We start from the raw sequence: 22,126 nt of genomic DNA, 5'->3' as shown, positions 1-22,126 counted from the left end.
GTCATCAAATAGAACTCCTTATTTGGTGGATAGTGAACTTGGACGCAAAAAGAAATGGCTTATTCAAGTCATACAGTGAACTAGGGACAAAATTGGGGCTAAAAGTGGAAAGTGAGTGGGGCTGTGAGAAGACGGGGGAGGGAGATGGCAGGTGAGCAAGAGGGGAGGAAGATGGAAAAGAAGCTGAGTATTAAGGAAGTTCGTCATTCACCCTCCAGATAGCTGTACCTCATCACTCTCTTTTTTTTTTTCTTTCTCTTCCAGTCCTGGTATCTGGGATAAACAAGGTTCTCCCCACACGTCCCTTCTCCTGTGTCTTGGGGCTATCCCGGGGGGAGAAAGGCAGCCCCCCGGCCCACGTTTTCGGTGGAGAGCTAGTGCGAGTGAGGACGTCCTCCCAGCCACCCCCGCCAACATCCAACCCGACAAAAAAAACAAACAAACAAAAACACAACAAAAAGAGACAAACAAAACACAAAGACGAAAACCAGAGGTAAGACAGAAAAGTCAGAGACTCTCTCCGAAGAGCGAGTGAGGTTCCGCGCCTGGCAGTCAGGAACACGGTCGCCCGGTCCCCCAGCGACAGACACCCCGGCCGAGGGGCCCCGGGGGGCAGCCTATGCAACACGGTGTCTTTCTAATTTATTCATCTCCTCTCCGCCTGCCACGACTGAAGAAAGGACCGGATGCCCAGCCTGTCCCCCGACCCCGCCCCCTGCTCCCATGCCCGCTCCCAGGACACGCGGCTGCTTGCCCCTGTTGGCACCGGGCAGGCTGAGGGCAGTTCCCATTGGCACCAGCGGCCATCCCTCGGCCTGGGGATGAGCAGATTTAAACAAACAGACAGCGTGCTTTGGGTTAGCTCCCAGACCCACTGTCCAGACTCCTTTCCCAGAGAGAGGTGAGCGTGTCCCTAAGGCCCACTACAGACGGGCCGTGAGAGGTAAAGGAGCCGGACCTTGTGCATTCTCTCCTCCCCGCCTGCCCTGCCCTGGACGCCCGCTCCGGGGCCGGACGGCAGCATTCCAAAAAGGCCGGGCCCGTCATGCTTGCTATTTGCCAAGGAGCTCAGGCAGCAGCCTGCTGGGGACCAGGGGACCCGTCCCAAGTGGCAGACGCGCCATGGGCCCACCGCTCTGGGGGTGCTGTGGAAAGGGGGGGAGCGGAGACCGCAGGGCCTCTGAGGGGGCGATGGTGGCGGGGAGAGAGCGGCTCTCGGGGGCTTGGGGCACCGAGGTCAGGGCGGGGGCCACCGAGAGGGTCAGAAGGTCGGTGAGCGTGGCACAGCAGGGGCAGGGCTTGGTGGCACAGGGCCCCTTGGTGAGAGGATTCAGCACGATCTAAACTAAAAAAAAAAAAAAAAAGCCGGAGCCCCACCCAAATTCCTTTGCCCCAAAGGACTCATTGAAAACACCCCATTTTCTGCCCCATTTTTCGAGACATCTAATTTGGCCTGAACTTGGTCCTGGACCCCTCTCGCGTCTGTATTTCTATCTGACTGGGACTTGTTCCTTCTTCATGCCTACCCCATTTGGGAGAAAAGGTCTATGCAATCAGTCCCACTCCTCCCCTAGTGTGGTGCCCTGGAGCCTGGGACCCGGGAACCGAAAGGACGGAGGAAGGAGGGGGCCCACCAAAACCTGTGCCCCAAAGCCTGAGGCCCTGGGGATGATGTACGCGCTGCAAAAGATGCACTTTTGGAGGACAGAAAGGGAAGGGGAAGCCACCGAAAGACCTGCCCCTCACCTGCCCGCTGCTCCCAAGGCTTTAGTCCGACTCTTAAGGATCTTGACAGGCCTCTCGGATTGGAGAGGTTGTGGGGTGGGATGGGAAAGACAGGTCCCCCCCCCGACAAAAACGCTCTCCCCCTCCCCTTCCCCACCCCGGCTAGCTGGGCTGTGGAGTGGACGCGATTTAAGTGCCTGAATCCTGGATCGCTGCCCTCAGCTACTGCCCTCCCCCCACAACAGGGCCGAGCGATCATGGATGGCCAGAGCCAAGACCTGGTGGCCCTCTGCCCTCCATGCCCGCTCGAGGCACCTCCACCTCCCTTTGCCAACTCCGCAGACCCCCCTTCCTGGGCCCTGCTGGTTCCCTGCGCATCATCACTGAGATACCTCGCCAAGGGCCACCCGGAGACCCTGGGGTCCCTGGTTTCTAGTCGGTGTCTGGGCCTCAGGCCTCTCCCTGGGGAAGGAGGAAGGGGACGCCCCCCTCCCCAGCGGCCCTTCCTCCCCATTCAACAGGTATCTCTTTGGGTCTCAGACCCCCTCATCTCCTTACCTCCCCCAAGCCAGAGAGATGGGAGAGTGAAAGACAGAGTGGGCATCTGCCCCTGCCAGCCAACCGCCCGTCTGGGACAGGGGAGACCGGGGCCCAAGGGGGTCAGGGAAGCTGCCCCTCCCCGGTTCTCTCCTGTCCCCTCTGCCAGTGCCTTAAAACCAAGAGTGACGCCCTTCCCCCATCCATGTCCCCCCCACGCCTATGGCTGCCCTCCTCCCCAGCTCAGCCCAGGCCAGGCCAAGGGGACCCGCCCCATTGCACTTTCGTCTTCCCTGTTGGCTCTTGGGAGTGTGTGAGATAGGGTGGAAAGGAGAGGCTGCTCGGTCCGGTCCCCTGCTCCGTGACTGATCCCCGCGAGGGGGGAGACCTCGGTGGGGAGGGAGGGGTCCAGGCCCGGGAGGGCCGCGATCCGGCGGCGAGGGAGAGCCTGCCCCACCCGGCCGGCGAGGAGGCGGTGCCCCGGGCCCGCCTCGGCTCTCGCTGCCGCCGCCGTGCTCCCCCGCCATCGCCCCCAACCCACGCACCCCAGCAGAGTGAGAAGTAGCTCGGGCCTGGGGTGGGCAATCTGTTAAGCATTTCCGTTGAGCCGCTCTGATAACACTAAGCTCAGGGAGCCAGCCCTAGGCCTCCCTCCTGTTCTCACCTCTGACCCGACCTCCCCCAGTCACCAGGGGAGGGAGGAGATGCCTGGGACTACCACTTCTGGGGTGCCCTCGGGCCCTGTGAGACCCACGTCTGACCTTTCTAGACCTCCTTCCCACTGGTCTCGGAGGGGCCCTGGAGGGGGTCTGAGCCATCTTTGGGGCCCTGAGCCGGAGGGGCTCCTCCCCCGTGGGAATCTCGCTCTTGGCCCCAGGTCCCACCTTCCTTCTTTCTCTCTTCTCACCCACCCACTGCCACCTCCTCCAGAGACCATCCTTTCCTCTCAAACTGGCACAAAGGCGTGGCAAGCCCAGTGGATCCGAAAGAGAAAGACCAGAGTTTCCTAAGCTCCCTCCTCAGTTCCTCTTCCTCCCCTGTGCCATCCTTCTCATCCTCTGGAGCTTCCCCGATGGCAGCCTCGTCGCCCAGTGGCAGAGGGTGCCATCCTCGTGCACTTAACCCTGGTGTCCTCCCCACCCCCAAGAGGGCCCCAAGCCACTGGACGGGGTTGGCCTTCGGGACCCGAAGCGAGCCTCTCTTGGGGGGGGGAGGGCGAAGAGCGTGTGCGTGCGAGAGTGCGTGTCTGTGTGTGTGCGTGTCTGTGGGGGGGGTGGGCATTGGAACCTTCGGTACAGGCAGCCCTAGCTCCCTAGGGTCTTAGGGGTGGGGGTGGGGAAGGACCGCATTCCAGCGGGACCTTGCGGAACCAAGCTGGGCTAGCAAGTTGGCGTTCAAGGGGAGAACTCAAAGCTAATAAAACTGCATGGTGCTTAACCAGGAACTCGTGTGACCTAGCTCAAGCTGTCAGCTCGGAGCTGATAAATGCATGGCAGACTATAACTGGCTCTACCTTTCCCCCTCTCCACCTTCCCCTGCCCCGTCCTCTTTAAAAAAAAAATTATATAAAAAAGTGAAAAAAAATTCCATGTTTCCTAATTTGCACGAAATTTTCTATCACATGATGTGCCTTGCCTTCCAAGAATAAGTATTAACTTTCAACGGTATCACCGCACAGAGATAGCTGCATGCTCTGCTCGTGTAGTTAAAATAAAATCAAATAAAAAATAAAAATGGAAAAGGGGGATGTACTTCTATTTGTAAAAAAAACAAAAACAAAACAAAACAAAACAAAAAAACTCAAACCCATCCAGCGTCCAGCCCTCCTCAGCTCCTTCTTTGGGCCTCACCTCCGTCCATCTCTGTTCATGTTTCTTGGGCCTAAAGAGGGGTTCCTCATGTAATGGCCATCCCAAAGCCTTTCTAGCTCTTGCCCCTTTCTCAGCTATCTGCCCAAAGCTAAGCTCGAAGGGTCCAGGAGGCTGTTTGTTTTTAATTTGGAAATGTTAACATCCAGACCCTAAAGGGATTGTCCCTGGAAGAGGAGGGCTGCGCTCCTACCGTCCTGGATGACCACCTCCTAGGCTGTTACCCTGAGGTGACCATCTCCTAGAGTTAAGACCCTAAAAGAGACACCCCCCCCCAGAGCAGCACTCTGACTGGGAACCTGTCCTCTAGGATGTCACCCTCACAGACGAGCGCCTTCTAAAGGGTCACCTCACGTGGGGTGGCCATCTCTTAGAGTGTCACCCTAACGGAAAGTACTTGTCCTCTGAGGTGTCGCCCTAACTGGAATAACTGCCTCCCAGGGTGGCAACCTGAAAAATTGTCCCCCAGCATCTCATCCCAGCTGGACGACTGTCATCTTAGATATCACCCTACCTGGGGTGGGAGGGGGAGTCCCGTAAGGGAGCACTAACTGGGATGACTTCCTCCCTAGATTCAGTCACCCTGATGGAAACTTGTGTCCTCCAGCACGTCACCCTAGCATGTATGACTGCCTCCTAGGGTGGCACTCTATCAGGGACCATTCTGTCCCAGGGGGTCACCCTAGCGCAGATGACAGATCCCCCCTCCGCCTCTAAAATTCTCCAGTTCTGACCGTTTCCTCGGCAGCCCCAGTGAGGGCTCAGGCTTCCACAATCATTATTTAACGTAGGAGAAATGGTCATTCTTGTGTCTCTTCCACCTGACACTTCCCCCACCCACCCATATAAGTTTTGCCAAAGCCCTTTCTTTCCCTCTCCCTCACTCCCCACTTGGTGGGCCATTTGGGGATGGATTTTGCTCCTGCCCTGACAGCTTCTCCCTTGCTCCATGTCTTCCAGTTGTGAATACGAATGCATCTAGTATGGCAAAAGTATATATTTATCTATCTATCTCTCTATATGCAATACCTGTTTAGTCTCTGCTCCTCGGCTGGCTAACCACTCTGGGTGACTTCATGGGGAGAGACAGGAGGAGGGCCTTAGAGAAGCTGCTTTGATCTGGGAGTGGGTTGGGATGGAGGTCGATGGTCCCGTTTCATTTTCCTGGGCAGTTTTGTGTTTGTTTTATTTTTCCTAATTGACCAAAGCAAAGCATGTGCTGTGTTTCTCCTCCCTAGATACTTTCTCTCCCCCTCCCCCTGGTTATGGGGGCCAGGGTTTAGGGTGAAGGGCTGAACTTAGTGACCCAAGCTGTGAAATTAAGGGAAAGAGCCGCCTTCCAGCCTCTGGTCCTCTCTTCTCTAGGGTCCTTCCATCATCTATTTCATCATTGGGTCAGGGACGGTCATCCTCCCACCTACACCCCCCCCCTATCTTTTTTGCTTCTTGGGAAGTAAGGTGGTGGTGGAGCCTAGGAATGAGAACAGGGGATCACCATGTACCTGTAGCTCACCCGGCAGATCTTGGGGAGTTCAGAAAAGTTTGAGGCTCTGTCTTGGTCATTATGGCTCCATGGTTCCTTCCTCACCATCACTACCACAACACTCCTCTTTCCAAGCTATCATCTTCCTGGGTCTCCCTTGACACCTACTTTTGGCTTTTGAGCAAGGCTAGGGCCGTGGGCTCCCATTTCTGTCCCATGAGACCCCCCCCAGTTCATCCTGGATTTTAGTTATTTCCTTTCCATACCATCCTTTCTTCTTTCAAAAGTGCCACTAAAAACCAGAGCAGGGGTGGGGGAAATGTGTGAAGAGTATGACAACTCCATTCTATCTTGTTTCCCGAATCTAAAAGCTGGGGGAGTTTGTGTCTGAGAATTGGGTTGTATGTGACTGATTTAAACAAGAAAGGCCCTTTGTGTTAGCTAAACCAGAGAAAGTGGCCTAGAGGCTTCCTGGAGATGCTAGTGGTCAAGTCAGAAAGTCCTGAGGTCATTTTGTCCATCTTCCTACCTCCATCCTGGCCTGGATCTCATCCCCCCCACCATTCCCTAAGTCAAGAACAGTATGTAGATTTCCTCCAAGTCAGAAGCTCCCTCGGCCAAACACTTCCTGTCCTGTTCACTTGTTCCACAAATAGTTCCTGAGAGCCAGGGGCTATTCAAGACTCAGATGGGTGGGCTTTCCATTCTCTTAAACACAAGTCAGCACTCTTGCCAAGGAGTCAAAAATTCAAAATCCCATCCCCTTCTCCTCTCTCCCTTTTTGTCCCATTCTCTTCTCAGTTGTAGAGAGCCTTTGTCCTGCCAATATCAATCTTTTGATTAGAATTCTGTGGAAAGGGAAAGAGGTTGGAAACCCATCATCTGCGTGGAAACTCATGCAAAACAATGGCCTTGAGGCATAATGGACATAAAACATAGAGGACCCAGGCTGGAGTAGCACTGAGGTTGTTGGGAGTAAAGGCAATATATAGCCCCTTCTAGGAGCTGCCTTGAACACCCTCTCCCCCCTCCCAAAATGTAAGAACCCTAGTAGTAAATGCTCAGTCAGTCTATTTCACTCCTCAAGCTGCTTACATCTTGAGTTGGGAATGAGAAAAAGAAATGCTTTTGTGTTGATAGAGAATTTGGAAGATCAACAGACTCTTCCCAAACAAAGGAGATTTTGGTCAAAGGACCACATCCTCCTAATTCTAGCCTTCTCACCACCTCCAGAGGCTTAAAGAGACTTGGGAGCTTATTTAGCATTGACCATGTCCCAACTATAAACAGAGTAATTCCGGCTCCCATCCAGTCCCCTCCACTTAAGATGTCTCATTGGTCACCTCTGCCTTCAAGGCATCTATCATTCTGCCTAATAGTGGCTGTGCCCTTCCTTCACTCACCAAAATATGAAACTCTGGCTGCCACTTCCGCCTGGTATATGGCTTTGGCTGACTAAATGGCTCTTCTGGTTCAGAGTTTAAAGGCTCTCATTGCACCAACCTCTTCGCCATCAGGTAGTTTTTTTCATGTTTTATTGGTTCCCAGAAGCTCCACATACACACACACACACACACACACACACACACACACACACACAGAATGATAATTTTTATGAGATTTTCAAAGGGGCCCCCACAGATACCACCCCAAAGGTCCAATCTGGATAAAATTCAGGAAGCCAGGCCCTGAAGGGGTTGGCCCTACACTAGTTGAAATTCAGGGTCCCCTTCTGAATGAGCAAAGTGTGACAATCAAGTGTTCAGCCTAACTCCATCTCTTCAGATAGCTCACATTCCCCCAATTGTTCCTCCCCCTTCACTGTCTATATCTATTTCTATATGTAGATATAGATATATTCTTGTTTCCTTAGGGGTTTAGTCTGGATCCCCTTCCATATCCCCAACCTCTCCCACCCAGGAAGGAAATAAACTTCAGGGGAAAGATAGAAGAAGAGAGCTACAAACTCTATTTGATTAAATGAGGTTAGAAAAGGGGCAGAGGAATCAGTCAGGAGGCAGAGGTCAAAGGGACTCTCCAGCTAGCCTTTCTTCTTCCTTAGCTCTAAAGAGTGCAGAAAGAAAGGGACATCCCTCCCCCCTCAACATGGTTTTCTTAGAGGGGCATCAGAGGATGAGGGGGCCCCACTTTTTGGGGATAATAGTATTATTAATCTTCATTCACTTCCTTGAACTTCACACTCATTCAGACACAGAAATAAAAGCTGGGTACAAAAGGGAGAAATCCAAGCATCCAAACAGTGGGCATCCCCAAAAGTGAAATATCATCTCTTCCTTAAGGTTCTGAGATGGAGTTCTGAGATGACCCTTTCCCTAAGCACCCAGCACCGAGCACCAGTGTTCAGGCCCCAGATTCCCCCCTCTCTCAGAGGTCCTCAAAATCCAGATGGCTTTGGTCTTCAAGCTTGACTTTTCTTGGGCCATCATTCATGCACTACAGTGGCTCTCTTAGTGACCACAATATCAAATTGGGTAAAACAGAGCTGTAGTTTGGGTGAGGGGAGTATAGTGAGAGAGATTAGCTCTACAGACACCTGTTCACCTAGATCAACAAATTCCAGAGTCCTCTAATAGAGTTCATTGGGAAACATCTCAATTGGGCAGAATTAAAACTGCCTCCTTCCCCATCTGAGCATCCCCATACCAGACCTCATCCGATGGTACTTTAAACTTTATTATCCACTCACAATTTTTTTGTGATATGGACTATAAATTGCTGCTCTTGAGGGGTCAGTTTTTCTAACTGACACATCATCCACGAACTTGGATTTTGCTCTTAATTTTTTAGGGAATGAACATCTCCCCCTATCTACATCTCTCCCTGATTATATCCTCTCACACCTTGCCCTGCTACTTTCTTCTCCTGTCCTCCGGGCATCTGGGAAGCAGTAGATCAACTGCTAGAATCTCTGATCAGCTTCAGTCCTGGTTGTGATGTTCCCCCCTCAAAAAATGTGCCTCCCATCCCTCTAGTCTTCTCTCTACCTTCCATTATGGCTGGATTAAGATCCCTCTGGTGCTTCATCATTATCCATGATTAAAGTTAGCCACACAATAAGAAGGCCTCTGTTTCTTTTTAAGGGAGGGATTGGGACAAGGTTTTGGAACAAGCAAGAAGGAGGGAAAGCCAACCAAAAGTCAAAGCAGCAGGACTGTTGACATCCAAACCAAAAATCATTTGTTCCCAAGCAGTGCCTCGCAAGTTCCTGCTGGCCTGGCTTTGAGGGGTGTTTCTCATCTGGCCATTTCAGTCCTTGCTTAGGAAGCTGTAGGGAAGGAGGGTGATCTACGTCCTTAAGAGGGTATATCACAACCCTGAAAGAATAAGACTGTGCTATGTTTCAGGTGAGGGTTCTAGTCTGGAAATCTTTAAGGCTGTAGATTCCATACTTTCCAGTGCCTAGGAATGTAAGAATGGTAAAGACAGCAGAATCCTAGCCCTTGCTGGGAGCTGGAATGGGAGTCCATATCTGTTCTTCCTTGTGGAACCCACATTCCAAGTTCGGAAGAGGATGGGGGAACTCGAGCAAAAATGAGATGGTCTTGGGGGGTATGGGAAGCATTGAGTCCATCAAAGATTTCTTCCCTCACCCAAAGCAATGCTCTACTCAGAGTCACAGACCACCAGAGACCATCTACTCCATCCTCCACATAAGATTCTGCTTTACCAGTGAGTCCACGGGTTTATTGGATTGAAGCAGGAATGTGAGGAGATAAGCTGGGGTGGCTTTCCATCAGCACCCTGGACAGGGGAGCAGGTAGCCCATCCTGGCCACACCCTTCTATGTGATCCCTAAAGAAAATCCAGTCTGTAACTCCCGTGGTCCCCTGCCCAGGCATTACCCCTTCTAAGGATCCCCAGATCTTGGGGTTCACATCAACTACTTGGACCCCAATGATCCCTCCCAACTCCCACCACCATCCAACAACAAAAACAACAACAAACCAAACCAAAGGACACCCTTGGTCCCAACCCCACACTCCCCCTTTCCCAGCTCCTGATTCCCAGGCTCTCGGACTCCTATTCAATGCTTTGGACAGGAGTTGGCAAGAGGCAGGAGGGACAGTCCCCCCCAAACCCAGGCTTTTCTGTTACAGTTTCCATAGATCTCATGTTGATCGCTCAAGGACAAAATACAGGTGAAAGAGGGGTGGGGAGAGAGGGAGGAGAGGAGATGCTGCATAGAGTGAGATCAAGTACCAGAGATTTCTCTCTGGGAACATGATATAATGGAGAGAGAAAAAGAATTTGCTTTACTGGTGTCCTCTTCAGTTGTTGTTTTTTGTGTGCGTGTTTTGTTTTGTTTGCTTTGTTTTCTCTAAGATTTCTTTTTCCATTTTATATTTTATCAATATTATGGGACTAGTTAATCTGTTTCTTGCTTCTTGCTTACTGCACCTATCCCACAATGCCCTCGCACACACACACACACACACACACACACACACACCCATGCATCATAGATTGGAAGCCACCACAGGCCCAGGACTGAGCTCTCTTATCCTTGGCCGACCCATCAACAAATACATACACAGACTGCCCAGTTCCAAGGGCACAATATTGGGACTGGGATGGGGGATGGGATCTAATTCTGCCCTTCCTCCTTCCCCTTCCCTCCTACCTGTCCCCTCGCCTCCTGCCTCAGTTTCCCTCTCTCCCCTCCCCTTCTTCTGCGCCTCACACCCTATTTGATTATAACATTGTATGATGCAGCCCTTACGGTCTAGCCGATGCGCCTACCTAAATACCATTTATTGAAAGTGACGATGGTTTGTTCCCTATGCAAAAAAAAAGAAAAAATATTCCAAAAAAAAGAAAAAAATGTATAAAACATTAAACAAGCTATGCTCCAACTCTACATGTGTCCCTCAGACTCTCCTTTCTGCGGCTGGGGTCAAGGGAACCAAAAATGGGACGGGATTAAGGGAGGGACCAAGGGGGGTGGGCTATTTGAGTGACTTTTCTCCAGGATTGTGTGTGTGTGTGTGTGTGTGTGTGTGTGTGTGTGTGTGTGGTGTGTAAGGGAGGGAAGGAGAGACAGACAGACAGACAGACAGACAGAGAAAGAAGAAGAGGCAGAAGATAAGAATTTCCAGGACCGTGGAGTTCAACCCATCGAATTCTCCGAACAAGAATACCATCTCCAATAATATCCCCAGGTAGTAATCCAGACTCACCTCAAAAGCATAGGGAACCTGCCACCAACTGAGGACGTCCGTTTGGAGTAGTTCTAATTGCAGATGTCTGTCCTTTCATTCCTCTTTACAGTTGTCACCTGTTGCGACTCATTCTATCTTTAGGGCCAGGTCTCTCCTCCTCATGACAGCTCTTCAAACACCTGAGAATAGCTTCTCCAGGAAAAGAATCCAGGATTAGTTTGGGAGGCTGGAAGTGGATTTGGGATTTGAGAAAGGATCTTTTTGTTGAATTCCATTAAATTGAGGCAATTTTTTGTCTACACTGAGTCCCAGAGATATGGCCTGACTCAGAAATCCTTCACAGAAGACGTGGCTGGCTATGGTCAAGAGTATGTGTATGTATATCTGTGCCTTAATGATATTCAATGTACTGTTAATGATCATGGTAAAAGCTAGCATTGATAGCTATTTATATTTATTATTTATATTATGTTATAGTTATATATATTTATTATTTGTATTTAAATAGCATTTTAAGATTTATATATATGTATACATATATATATATTATCTCATTTGATCATGACAATCTTAGGAAGTAGATTCTGTTATTATATCCATTTTACAGATGGTGAAATTAAGAAACAAGGAGGTTAAGTGATTTGTCAGGAGACATATAGGTGTCTGAAACAAGATTTAAACTCTGGTCTTCCTGACTCCAGGTCTAGAGCTACATCTGCTACAACAGAGAACAGCAAATTGCAGTCCATCTGGTTCACTGCTTGTTTTGAATGACCTGTGAGCTAAGAGCTAAGTTTTGCTGGATTTTAAAATGTAAAGACCATTCTTTGTTTGCAGGCCATATTCTAGTTTGCTTACCCTTTACTGCCTAATGTACATCCACGTGGCTTTGTGTGGCTGTCTCTTTTCTGTGTTTGTCACTCTCTCCTATGTGTCTCATTGTGGATAGAGCAGCCAAAGCCTATGTCCCTGGATACCTGCCTGAATGGATTTAAACACCCGTTATAATTATCCCTTCCACACTTCAGCTTTCCCCATCAAAGTTTTACTATAATATAAGTCAGCATAAGAAATTAAATGAGAAGTTGGGGGGAATTTTATGGAAGCCACAAAGAACAAGGGAAGTCCAGGAGATGAGACCAAAAAAGTTTAGAAGCTCAGAAATGCATAAAATATATGTTCAGAATGATATAATATCAATATATTTTACCTTTTAGTACCATAATAATTCAGACTTCTCTGGTACAATGGCAGAACCAAAATATTTCACGTGGATTTTCCAGATCGTGGCAGGGATTCATGTCCCTGATCCCTGAGATGTGGAAGTAATAACTATATTCCAGGTATTAGGGGAAAATAGAAAGATAATGTCTCCTGTCCTATCTTTGCCACATCTCTCCCATAAGCCCTTGTATTCTGCAGGCCCTCATCACCTGACACATCCATCCACCCCAGACTATTGAGGTAGTCTGCTGGTGGTTCTGCCTTCCTCAAGCCTCTCCCACTCCAATCTATCCTCCATTCAGCCACTAAAATGATTTTCCTAAAGTACAACCTGACCATCACCTCTCCCCACGACCTCTAACACCAATAAAAAAACAGTGGTTTCCTACAAGCTTTCAACTTCAAATGCAAAATCTTGTTTGCCATTCAAAGCCCTCCATAACCTAGCCCTGCCCCCTCCAGTCTTCTTACTCCTTACCACACCTGCATCATACCCTCTGATCCAGGGACTGTGACCTCCTACAAGACTTTTCCCGGCTTTCCCCCATGCCTGGAATGCTCTCCCTCCTCCTCATCTCCACTTCCTGGCTTTTCTGGCTTTCCCCCCCTTCCACAGGAAGCCTTTCTCACTCCCTCTTAATCCTAACGTCTTTCTTCTCTGAATTATTTCCTATTTATCCCTTATACAGTTTGTTTTTTTGTTTTTTTACAAATACATTTTCTTATTGTTTTCTCCGTTAGAGGGAAGGGACTTTTTGGCTTTTCTCTGTATCCTCAGCACTTAGCACAATGTCCAGAAAATAATAGGAGCTTAATAAATGCATATTGACTGACTCAAGAAACTTACATTTTACTGAGAGTGAAGGAGGGATGGAGCAGAGGGCATATTACACATAACTAAGGCAGGGCTGAGTGTGGCAAAGGAGGGAATCATTCCACGTGTTTAGGGATAGAAGAGAAACCCAAGGTGGGGATGAGAGGGTGAGGAGGAACTACAAGACTTCATGGAAAAGTTGTCCCTCAAAGGAAGAAGTCTCTGAAAGGCAGAAGTGGGGGAAGGTAAGAAAGCATTCCAGACATATGGTGGCCTGAGATAGCAGGCAAAGATAACCTGGGTTTCTAGCCAAGATTGGAGCATTGTTCAGGAAGACTACTCACAGGTGGAGAGACTGCTACAAAAAGGTGTGTACCTAAGTAATGGGCAGAGTTGGTGTAAGAATAGAATTATTTATTCTTCCTTCAAGGGCTGATTCCAGGAGAAAGAAAAGGACCATCTTTCAAAGAAAGCCTGCTTCTCCTTCCAGTTTGCCTCCCTAATGATACTGGGCTTCCAATCTCCCCTTGGATTGGAACCTTTCTTTTGGTTATACAATGTCTCATTTGATTCCCATTGAAAGAGCTCCTTCACTTTATGTATTGTCTGGTGTATTGTAATCTGTATAGGTTCTCCAAGTTCCCTTTGCTTGGATAAGTAGATTTACTTGCCTTTTCTGAATGTCTTTGTGGAACTATTATTGGTTAGGAAGGAATCAAGCCTTTGGGTGGAAGCTTGGGGTATCTTTCCTACTTAAGAGAACAGCTGAGAAAACCATTTTTGTTCTGAACAATCAATCATTCCCCTAAACCATTCATGAGAGTATAAGGGTACAAATAAACAAGAATCTAGTATCCCTCTCTTAGGCACTGAAAAATGGAGTAGCTAGTCTTGTGATCCCTCTCCTATTCTCCTCAATGTAGGAATCACAGTCTTGTAGAGGGGCAGGCAAAATTCCAGAGATTGCTATCGCTGTCTCTCATCAAGCCACCTGCCTGTAGCTTGTTTAAACATTCCATGTTGACATATAGATCAGACGTGGGCAGTAAACACCTTATGGGAGGGTCACAGAACATCTGGTACCCCAGGAGGCTGGTGCATAGAGAACTAGATATGAAATAAGACTTGAAACTCAGGCTTTGTAGTCAAGTCATGAAAGCCAGGGAGTCTGACTGGCCTCCATACATGTGTCTGTGGTCATGTGACTGTATCTGTGAGTCTCAGCGTCGCAATTTCTATTTCCATCTAAACCTGTCTCACTTTCTCTGTTTCTGTCTCAGACTACCCCCATTCTGGTCCCAAAGGGTCTGGAGATCCACCTGTCAGGAAATACTGAGATGTCTCATGGATTGTTTAACTAGATTGCCTCTGAACTCGTCCAGTTCAGAGATTCTATATTTGCAATGGTGATGAAGTCTCTAGAGAACCACAAATTCTAGACTAGTAAGGGGACACAAATAACAGAATGAAAGACTTAGGAGACCACTTAAACTAAACCTACATTTTAGGCTATGCAAGGGTCAGTGTTGAAAAATTATCCATGCATATGTTTTGAAAATAAAAAGTTTTAGGAAAAAAATAAAAATAAACCTGCATTTTGTAGATGAGTAAACTGATTCCCAAAGAGTTTGTGTCCTGTTCCAGGTGACACAAGTGGTAAATTTCAGTACCCGCATTTGAACCTACATCCCCTAACTTCAAATCCAGAGCTCTTCCTCCTAGATCATGCTAGGATCTTTTTTTTTTTTTTTTTTTTTTTTTGCTTTTTTGCTTTTTGCTGAGGCAATTGGGATTAAATGACTTACCCAGGATCACACAGCTAGGAAGTGTTAAGTGTCTGAGACTAGATTTGAACTCAGCTCTTCCTGACTTCAGGGCTGGTGCTATGCTAGGCTCTTACATGACAACTGAAACTTTAAACCCTAAAGGCCATCTCCACCAAACTTTGCATTATACAAAGAATCAGAGTCTCATATCTAGTAAGAGGTACTCCCACAATTTGAACCTAGGACCTTTGACTTCAAATCCAGAATCCTTCCTCTTCTACCATGCTGACTCTTGCAGCAGAGTTTAAAAGTCCTTTAAAGACCATTCAGTCCAACCTCTTCATTTCACAGAAGCCAAACAGCTCCCATGGTCCAGAAGCAAGTTAATGGTACTTTACCTACTTTCTAATTTTGTGAGTGGCTGGCATGGACAGCCCTTCTTCCGGGCTTAGAAGAGACTATCCATCAACTCAACCATGAAAACCCTGGGATTTACCTATGTGTCTCATGGGACTAAGGAGATGGAGATTCAGTAAGGAAGAAAAGGCATTATGGACATGGCTGCCCGCAAGGAGGTGGGCATGGGGGAGAGACTCTGGGAACTGCCTGCTCCTATTGAGCAGAGTATATGGCCTTACCCCCAAGTTCCTGAGTAGTGGAGGCTAAGAGAATATGGAATAATTCTTGACTTCTCATCCTGAAATTCTAGAACCCTAGAATGTCCGAATTGGAAATCCCTCCAGGCAGTAAAACACCAAGTCTGGAAGCAGCAGGAACCTGAGGATACAGGATGACAGACTTGGAAAGATCCTCTCAGTCTTGTCATCTAAACTCTATCTTAACTCCTGGAACATACTTAACAAATGATGTTCCAGTTTCTTCTTGAAAATCTACAGGGATAATTGTACACTATTTCAAAGTCCAATTTTTTTTGTACAGCAAAATAACTGTATGGACATGTATACATATATTGTATTTAACTTATACTTTAACATATTTAAAATATTTTGGTCAATCCGCCATCTGGGGGAGAGGAAGGAGGGGAAAAGTTAGAACAAAAGGTTTGGCAATTGTCAATGCTGAAAAAAATTACCCATGCATATATCTTGTAAATGAAAAGCTATAATAAAAAAAAGAGAGAGAGAGAGAGAGAATCTAAAGGTTGGATTAGATCACCTGTTTAGGCCCTTTCAGTTTGAAACCCATGCTCTGGCAACAGAAGTATCTGCCTAAGAACAAGTCCCCCAATTCCAGTCTGTGGTTGCTTTCTTCCTCTAACCCTATCTGGACCAGTTAAGTCTCTGCCGCGAGCCTCTGGTACCCTCTGGTGGCCATTCTAGGACAAAAACATTTTGGACATTTTGTGGCCACCCACTTTCCTCCACACTGCAGCCCTCTGCCCTGCTCATAACTCCAGCCCATGGGCATCTGGCTCTGGAGGGGACAGGGAGGCAGGTGGCCTTGCAGGCCATCCCTCCCTCATTTAAACCCAACTCACCTGCATGTTGGGACTCACATCCTTAAAGTCACGGTCCTCTTGGAGAACGAAAGACAACCAACCACAATTCAATGAGCATCTAGTGCCCCTCATCGCAAATTCTGCAACAGGACTTCTCACCCCCATTCCCCACGGGCCCAACACTGGATGGCGAGGTCCTGGACTCCTTGACTCAAGCCAGGGGATCCTTGGACCGGGGCCCTCGTCCAAGGGTGGAGTCAAGGTAGGGGCCCAGTGTGGATCCAGGATCAGAGTTCAGTCCATTCCAATGGATCACCCTTATTATCACCTGGCTCTGATTATCAGGCTAATAAACCATAAACTTTTCTCAACATTCTTCCCCCCCATCTTCTCCCCATCTCCATCCTAATCAGGTCTATTGCTTACTAATTGAAGGGGAAAGGGTAAATCATGGAGATAGAGTCCCTTATCTCTCTGCTTTGGAGAGGGCTGAGGTAGAAGAGGAAGGACATTCCCAGGAAAACGGGAAATAAGAACCAAATGAAATGAAAGGATGACATGGCCCCAGTCTTTATGTAGTTTCCAAATTGAAGGGGACCTAACTCTATTTCAATAGGAATAACTCAAACAGGCTTGCCCCCTGCCACTTATTTGACAAATGATCTTCCAGTGGCCAGAAAAGGGAGGTCAGTGGCAGGACCAAGATGTCTCTTTACCCCCACTTCAGGGGCTCTTCATGATGCATCAAGTTGTTCTCAAAACACTGGGGGATACAACTCAGTTTAGTGCTGGAGAAGGGCCAGGAGAAAGACCAGCAGAAGGCCTGAGGGCCATTTTTATGTGTTTATGATTTCCATCCCTCTTTCTTCTCTGCTACTACCCTGCCCCCATCACTCCACACTTGGACTATTGCAATAGATTCTTGATTGTCCCCCCTTCACCAAGTCTCCCCTCACACATCACCTTCAGCTGAATTCCTATCTTCTGTAAGAAGTTCTTCCCCTCTCCACGCTCACTCTCCCTAGTAATTTCCATCTGAGATTGCCTCACATACCACAATACACCTGTATATCCCTAGTTTTTTATAAGTTGTTCTCCCTATTAGAGTATGAGTTTTGGGGGGCCAGAAACTATTTTTTGCCTTTCTTTGTACCTAGCAGTCTTAATAAGTACTTAATAAATACTTGTTGACCAACAAAGACCAAGTGAGGGGGAAAAACCCAATATCTGTCATAGCAAAAAACACAGCAACCTTGGATATAGTAATAAGGAAAAGCTCAACAGTCCTCAGCTCATAGATTCAGAATTGGGACATTTATTAAAAAATAAAGTCCAACCAGCTTAATTTACAGTTGAGCAAACTCATAGAGGGAAGGGTTCTGTCCCAAGTTAGTGGTAACGTTAGCAGTTGTGATTTTTTTTTCCTTTCCCTCTTTTTTTTTTTTTTTTTGACACTCTCAAATTTTTAAGGGGTTATTTTTTTTATTTAGAGACTAAGACTGTCCAGCTGAGAGAAAAAAAAGACAAACTAGAAAAGTGTTCTATTGTTAATCAATCAGAACCACTGGGTCTCCTAAATTCTAGCCCAGGGTTCTTTCCATTGCACAACAAGATGACTACATTCTTAAAGAAATAGTAGATTTGAGGGTTCCTCCGAATTATGTTTAGAAATACATGTTTAGAATCTGGATGAAAATAGGTGATACAAACTGAGATATCAACTTACCACCTGCCCCAGCAATAAGCATTAACTCCCAAGTGTGGCAGAATCAGATTAAAATGCAGTTAGGAAGTGTTTTAACCAAATAAAATACAGTACAACATAGATAATGTTAATTTGTAGTTTTCTCAGTCAACATGTGACCTCGACTTGAGTGTGATTCTACTATTCTACCCAACCAATTCAAAGTCCAGAAAATGTGAAGCTGTCATAATAGTATAAATAGAATATGGTGGTGGAAGGTGGGAAGGGAAGCGTCAAAGACTGGTGGATACTGCACCAAAGCCTCTTTGGCATAGAAACAATGTTTGGCAATCCCTTTATATTTGAAGAAGGCATTCTAATCTCTTCTTGGCAGTTCTTATATCCTCATACTTGCACTGAGAACCTGTACCCTCACAAAGGGAGGAAACTAAGGCACAAGAAGGGGAAAAGCATTTAAAGCAGACCCTCAACTTGACAACACAGAAGAGGCAGGGCTTTCCTATGGTTTTGAAATCAATACAGCTGCACTTCCTTGGAGGAAAAAAAATCCTAAAATTCAGACTTTTCACTTATTCCTTTTCTCACAAAAAGGCACCCGAATGAGGCTTTTTAGTTGTTTCCTATTTCTGAATCTTGTCTCTCAGGACAGTGACCAGGTGGGGGTGAAAGACCTCTTAGCATTGTACTTCACTAGTGTGTATCTAGCCACAGAATCACTAAACAAATGGGGAGAGGGAACAGGTATTGAGAAACCAGTGTGTGGTAAAATGAAATTATGGAGTAGGCAGTGGGAGTGATTATTGAAGAAACTGGCAGGGGGCACAGAAAGTGACTTAAAATATCATCTAGGTCAACCATTCATTTTCCAGATGAGGAAACTAAAGCACATAAAAAAGTAACTTGCAAATGGTCAGTAATAATTATAGCGAACATTTCTATAATGCTTACTATCCATCCAGTCAGGCCTTGTGTTAAGCGCTTTACAAATTACAATTTACAATCATCTCATTTGGTCCTCATAATAACCAGGAGAGGTGGGTGCTATTGCTATTCTCATTTTACAGATGAGTAAACTGAGGCAGGCAGCAATTAAGTGACTTTGCATATGGTCACACAGCTCGTAAGAGTGCCAGGTTGGAGTTGAACTTGTCTTCCTGACATTTCTATTCACTGCACAAACCTAAAAGAAAAAATAGCCCTTAAACTCACGTCTTCTGAGACTCATTCCAGGATGCCCTTTTCCTTAACCTCACTGGGCTTCCGTTTCCTTGTCTGGAAAATGAAGGGGTGGAATCTTCTGTATCTATATCTGTGATCTTGTGTTCCTAATCATGATTTAGAGAAGAATCAGCCATCACTAGGCAGTAAAGGGGCTGGATTTTCCATAAATAATCCTTTATTTGTTAGCTAATCTTCAATGGGGAGGGGAGGGAAAGAAATGGACTCATAGCCCCAGTTCCTCCATGGTTCCCATACAGGGAGAAGAGGAGGAATAGGGTCTAAGGATAACAGGATTCTGTTATTCCAGTTTGAATCATCCTTGGGTTCCCAGAGGTGGAGTTTGGGAGACAAACATAAAGAAATCTGGGGATTTGCCCCAGGGGCTCCCTGGCGGGAGGGCCTCCCTCACATGGAAGTATATTTCTGAGCCTCGCTGCTGACAGTTGCCACTTCATCTGATTCCAAGGCTTCATTGACGCGTCCTTTATCTTCCTTTGATGATTCAGATGATGTCCTAGAGAAAGGATGACCAGATCTCAATGCCAGCCTATTGGAGGGGAGGGAGACTCAGGAAGTTCTTGACTGGGCCAGTTACTGCCCAAGGGAGGATATTCTTGTCCTAGTTGGTGCTTTAGGTACCTAAAAAGTCAAGTACCTTTTGGAAAGAGCTGAGAGCGGGGGAAAAGGTAGGAGAAGGTTTTGGACAAGGTAGAGAACAAAAACAAAGGAGAGATTATCCTCCTCCGAAGCTACAACCCTCAGGGAAAAATCCAGACTCTTTAGCCTGGCTTTTGATACCCCATGGTCTAGCCCCAAGCTCTTTCTCCAAATCTCATTCTTGTGCCTCTAAAGGACCTCTCTGCCCCGGCTAGATGGGGTTCCTCCCTCCTGGTCCCTCTTTTCTCCACAAACTCAGCTTATTCCCACTTCAAAGCTTCTTTTCAGGCTCAGTTCTCTCTTTTTTACCTCCACCTCCTTGTCCAAATCACTAAAAAGTACAGTAAAGCATATTGGGGGCCATACACACCTCACAGATACACATAGAACACACAGACTTAGCCCTGTGCACCCAGGGGTAATTTCATTAGTGTGAGGGACTTCTGGAATAAGAATTTGCCTCTATTTTACTCCAGAGGCCACTGATCACTGCTCTATAACTTAAAAATCTGCGTTGTTTTAGACACTGAAGGGATGATGATGATAAATATTTATAAAGTTCTTATTATGTGCCAGGCACAATTCTGAGTGGTAGAAGCTAGTATTTACAGATGAGGAAACCAAGGCAGACAGGTTAACTGACTTGCCCAAGGTCATACGGCTAATAAGTTTCTAAGGTGAAATTTGAATTCAGGCCTCCCTGATTCCAGGTCCAGTGTTCCATTTACTGTTTCACCTACTTAAGTAAGTATCTGTGAATGAAGTTGAAGTATGTTGAAGACTGGATCTGAATCCAGACCTTCCTGGCCATAAGACCTGTACTTCCTTACACAGATGATCCAATCTTGCAAAATAATGTATACAATGCAACTATTGAGCCTATATGTCCCTGCATACACACAAGTATTCGGTGCCCACCTGGGTACCTGCATTTGGACACAGAAACAAAGACAAAGACACATAAATATGCAAGCAATCATTCAAGAGCACGCAAAGGTAACAGCTCCCAGCTCTGTAGCCTCAGGCTGGTCAAAGTTCTTTCTTCACAACCATCTTGAAAACATTCGTTCAAATCCTTTCTTATAGGAATTTTACAGGTGGGTGAGGAAACTGAGACAGTCTATATGAGCATCACATGGGACTCGAACCCAAGTGTCCTATCTCCAAATCTGGGGTGCTTTATATTATTTCACAGAAGTATATCAAATTGAAACAAAACAAAATATACACATGTATATTTGTGTGCACATGTGATGATATAATTGCACACTTTACCTCAACTGAATGTTATCATAGAATGTCCGAGTTGATTGGATTTCTTCAAACTCCTCCTCCTCATCGTTCCTGGGGAGGAAAAAGAATCAGGAGGTTCTCCTCAGCCCAGATTCCCATCTCATCCTCACTTTCCTCCCTACACCTCCCTCTCACACACATCATGGGATACTTCCTCAGGCTAAGATTCAATCCCTAATATTCCAGAAACTTAGAACTTGAAGATGAGCCCCAATTCCATCATTGCACAGATTAATAAACTGACTTACATATATTTTAACATGTATAACATATATTGGATTACTTGCCATCTAGGGGAGAGGAAGAGGAAGGGGGGGAAATCTGAAACACAAGATTATTATGCAAGGGTCAATGCTGCAAAATTATCCATGCATATGTTTTGTCAATAAAAAGCTTTAAAAATAAATAAATAATAAACTGAGTTACTAGATGAGTACACTATTTGTTCAAGGTCACGCTAAGGGAGTTTGTGGTAGATATGACTGGGACTCCAATCCAAGTGGCCTGGCTCTCTGGCCAGGTCCCAAAGAGGAGGGGGATGAAGAAGAGGAGGGGGAACCTCGGGTCCCAGGAGCAAGGTTTCCCACCTCTTCTTGGAACACCAAAGCCGGTTGGCCAGCATGAGGATGAAGACGATGAAGAGGAAGCCCACAACAGCTGTCAGGCCCATCAGCCAGGGCTGCAGCCTCCTCTCAATCACTGCAGAAACAGAGAAACAGAGACAGGTTCGGTTTTAGTGAGAAAATGAAGGTGAGAGGTTCTAGGAAGTTGAGGGAGCAATTCCCCCTTTCCTTCTCCCTGTCTTCTCCCTCTTCCAAAATGCTCCATGTGAAAACAGGGAGATTGGGAGACCCAGAGCCACAGCAGGGTCCTGGGCTGTTCCCTGAAGCCCCTTGCCCACGGTGTCCCCATCCTCCCCATCCCTGAACTCCCACCTTTTTGGGCATCCGCTGAGGTCAGCAATAGCACAAAGAACACGAAGAGGGTCTCCTGGAGCGCCATGGGGCCAAGCAGCCGTGGCTGGTCAGTCTGTCTAAGGTCCTGGAGTGTGGCCTCTCTCTTCACTGACTGCTGCAGACGGGAGCTGGAGAGATGGCTTCCAAAGGCCCCACCCAGATAAGCTAAAGCTGAAGGGGCAGAGTTTGGGGCGTGGGGAGTGCAATATTGGTAGGAGAATGATTATTTATTGGACTT

General features: G+C 47.1%; 2 protein-coding genes and 1 long non-coding RNA gene across 7 annotated transcripts in view; 1 reads left to right on the top strand and 2 right to left on the bottom strand.

Moving 5' to 3' along the window:
* Positions 1-10,492, top strand: part of NFIC (nuclear factor I C) — a 153,104-nt gene extending 142,612 nt beyond the window's left edge. For 2 of the 5 annotated variants that reach the window (XM_051971983.1, XM_051971982.1), the window contains exon 10: positions 265-10,492. In XM_051971983.1, the coding sequence (XP_051827943.1) occupies positions 265-497 (233 nt within the window). In that variant the 3' untranslated portion in view covers positions 498-10,492. The remainder of the gene's footprint in view (positions 1-264) is intronic. The other 3 variants (XM_051971984.1, XM_051971986.1, XM_051971985.1) reach the window with 2 other exon arrangements.
* The window catches only part of LOC127544989 (uncharacterized), a 28,123-nt gene extending 16,869 nt beyond the window's left edge, over positions 1-11,254 (bottom strand). The window contains exon 1 of the long non-coding RNA XR_007949576.1: positions 10,812-11,254. This is a non-coding gene — a long non-coding RNA (uncharacterized LOC127544989). The remainder of the gene's footprint in view (positions 1-10,811) is intronic.
* Positions 11,255-19,135: 7,881 nt separating this feature from the next.
* SMIM24 (small integral membrane protein 24) lies at positions 19,136-22,028 on the bottom strand. The gene is made up of 4 exons (XM_051971980.1): positions 21,868-22,028; positions 21,520-21,631; positions 20,915-20,983; positions 19,136-19,496 (listed from the first exon to the last, which is right to left on the bottom strand). The coding sequence occupies exons 1-4, from the start codon at positions 21,932-21,934 to the stop codon at positions 19,388-19,390; spliced, it is 357 nt and encodes a 118-aa protein (XP_051827940.1). The 5' UTR covers positions 21,935-22,028; the 3' UTR covers positions 19,136-19,387.
* Between the last annotated feature and the right edge of the window lie 98 nt (positions 22,029-22,126).

The sequence above is a fragment of the Antechinus flavipes genome, chromosome 1 (genome assembly GCF_016432865.1).
Source record: "Antechinus flavipes isolate AdamAnt ecotype Samford, QLD, Australia chromosome 1, AdamAnt_v2, whole genome shotgun sequence".
Lineage (NCBI taxonomy): Eukaryota > Metazoa > Chordata > Mammalia > Dasyuromorphia > Dasyuridae > Antechinus > Antechinus flavipes.
This window is presented reverse-complemented; position numbering and strand designations above follow the sequence as displayed.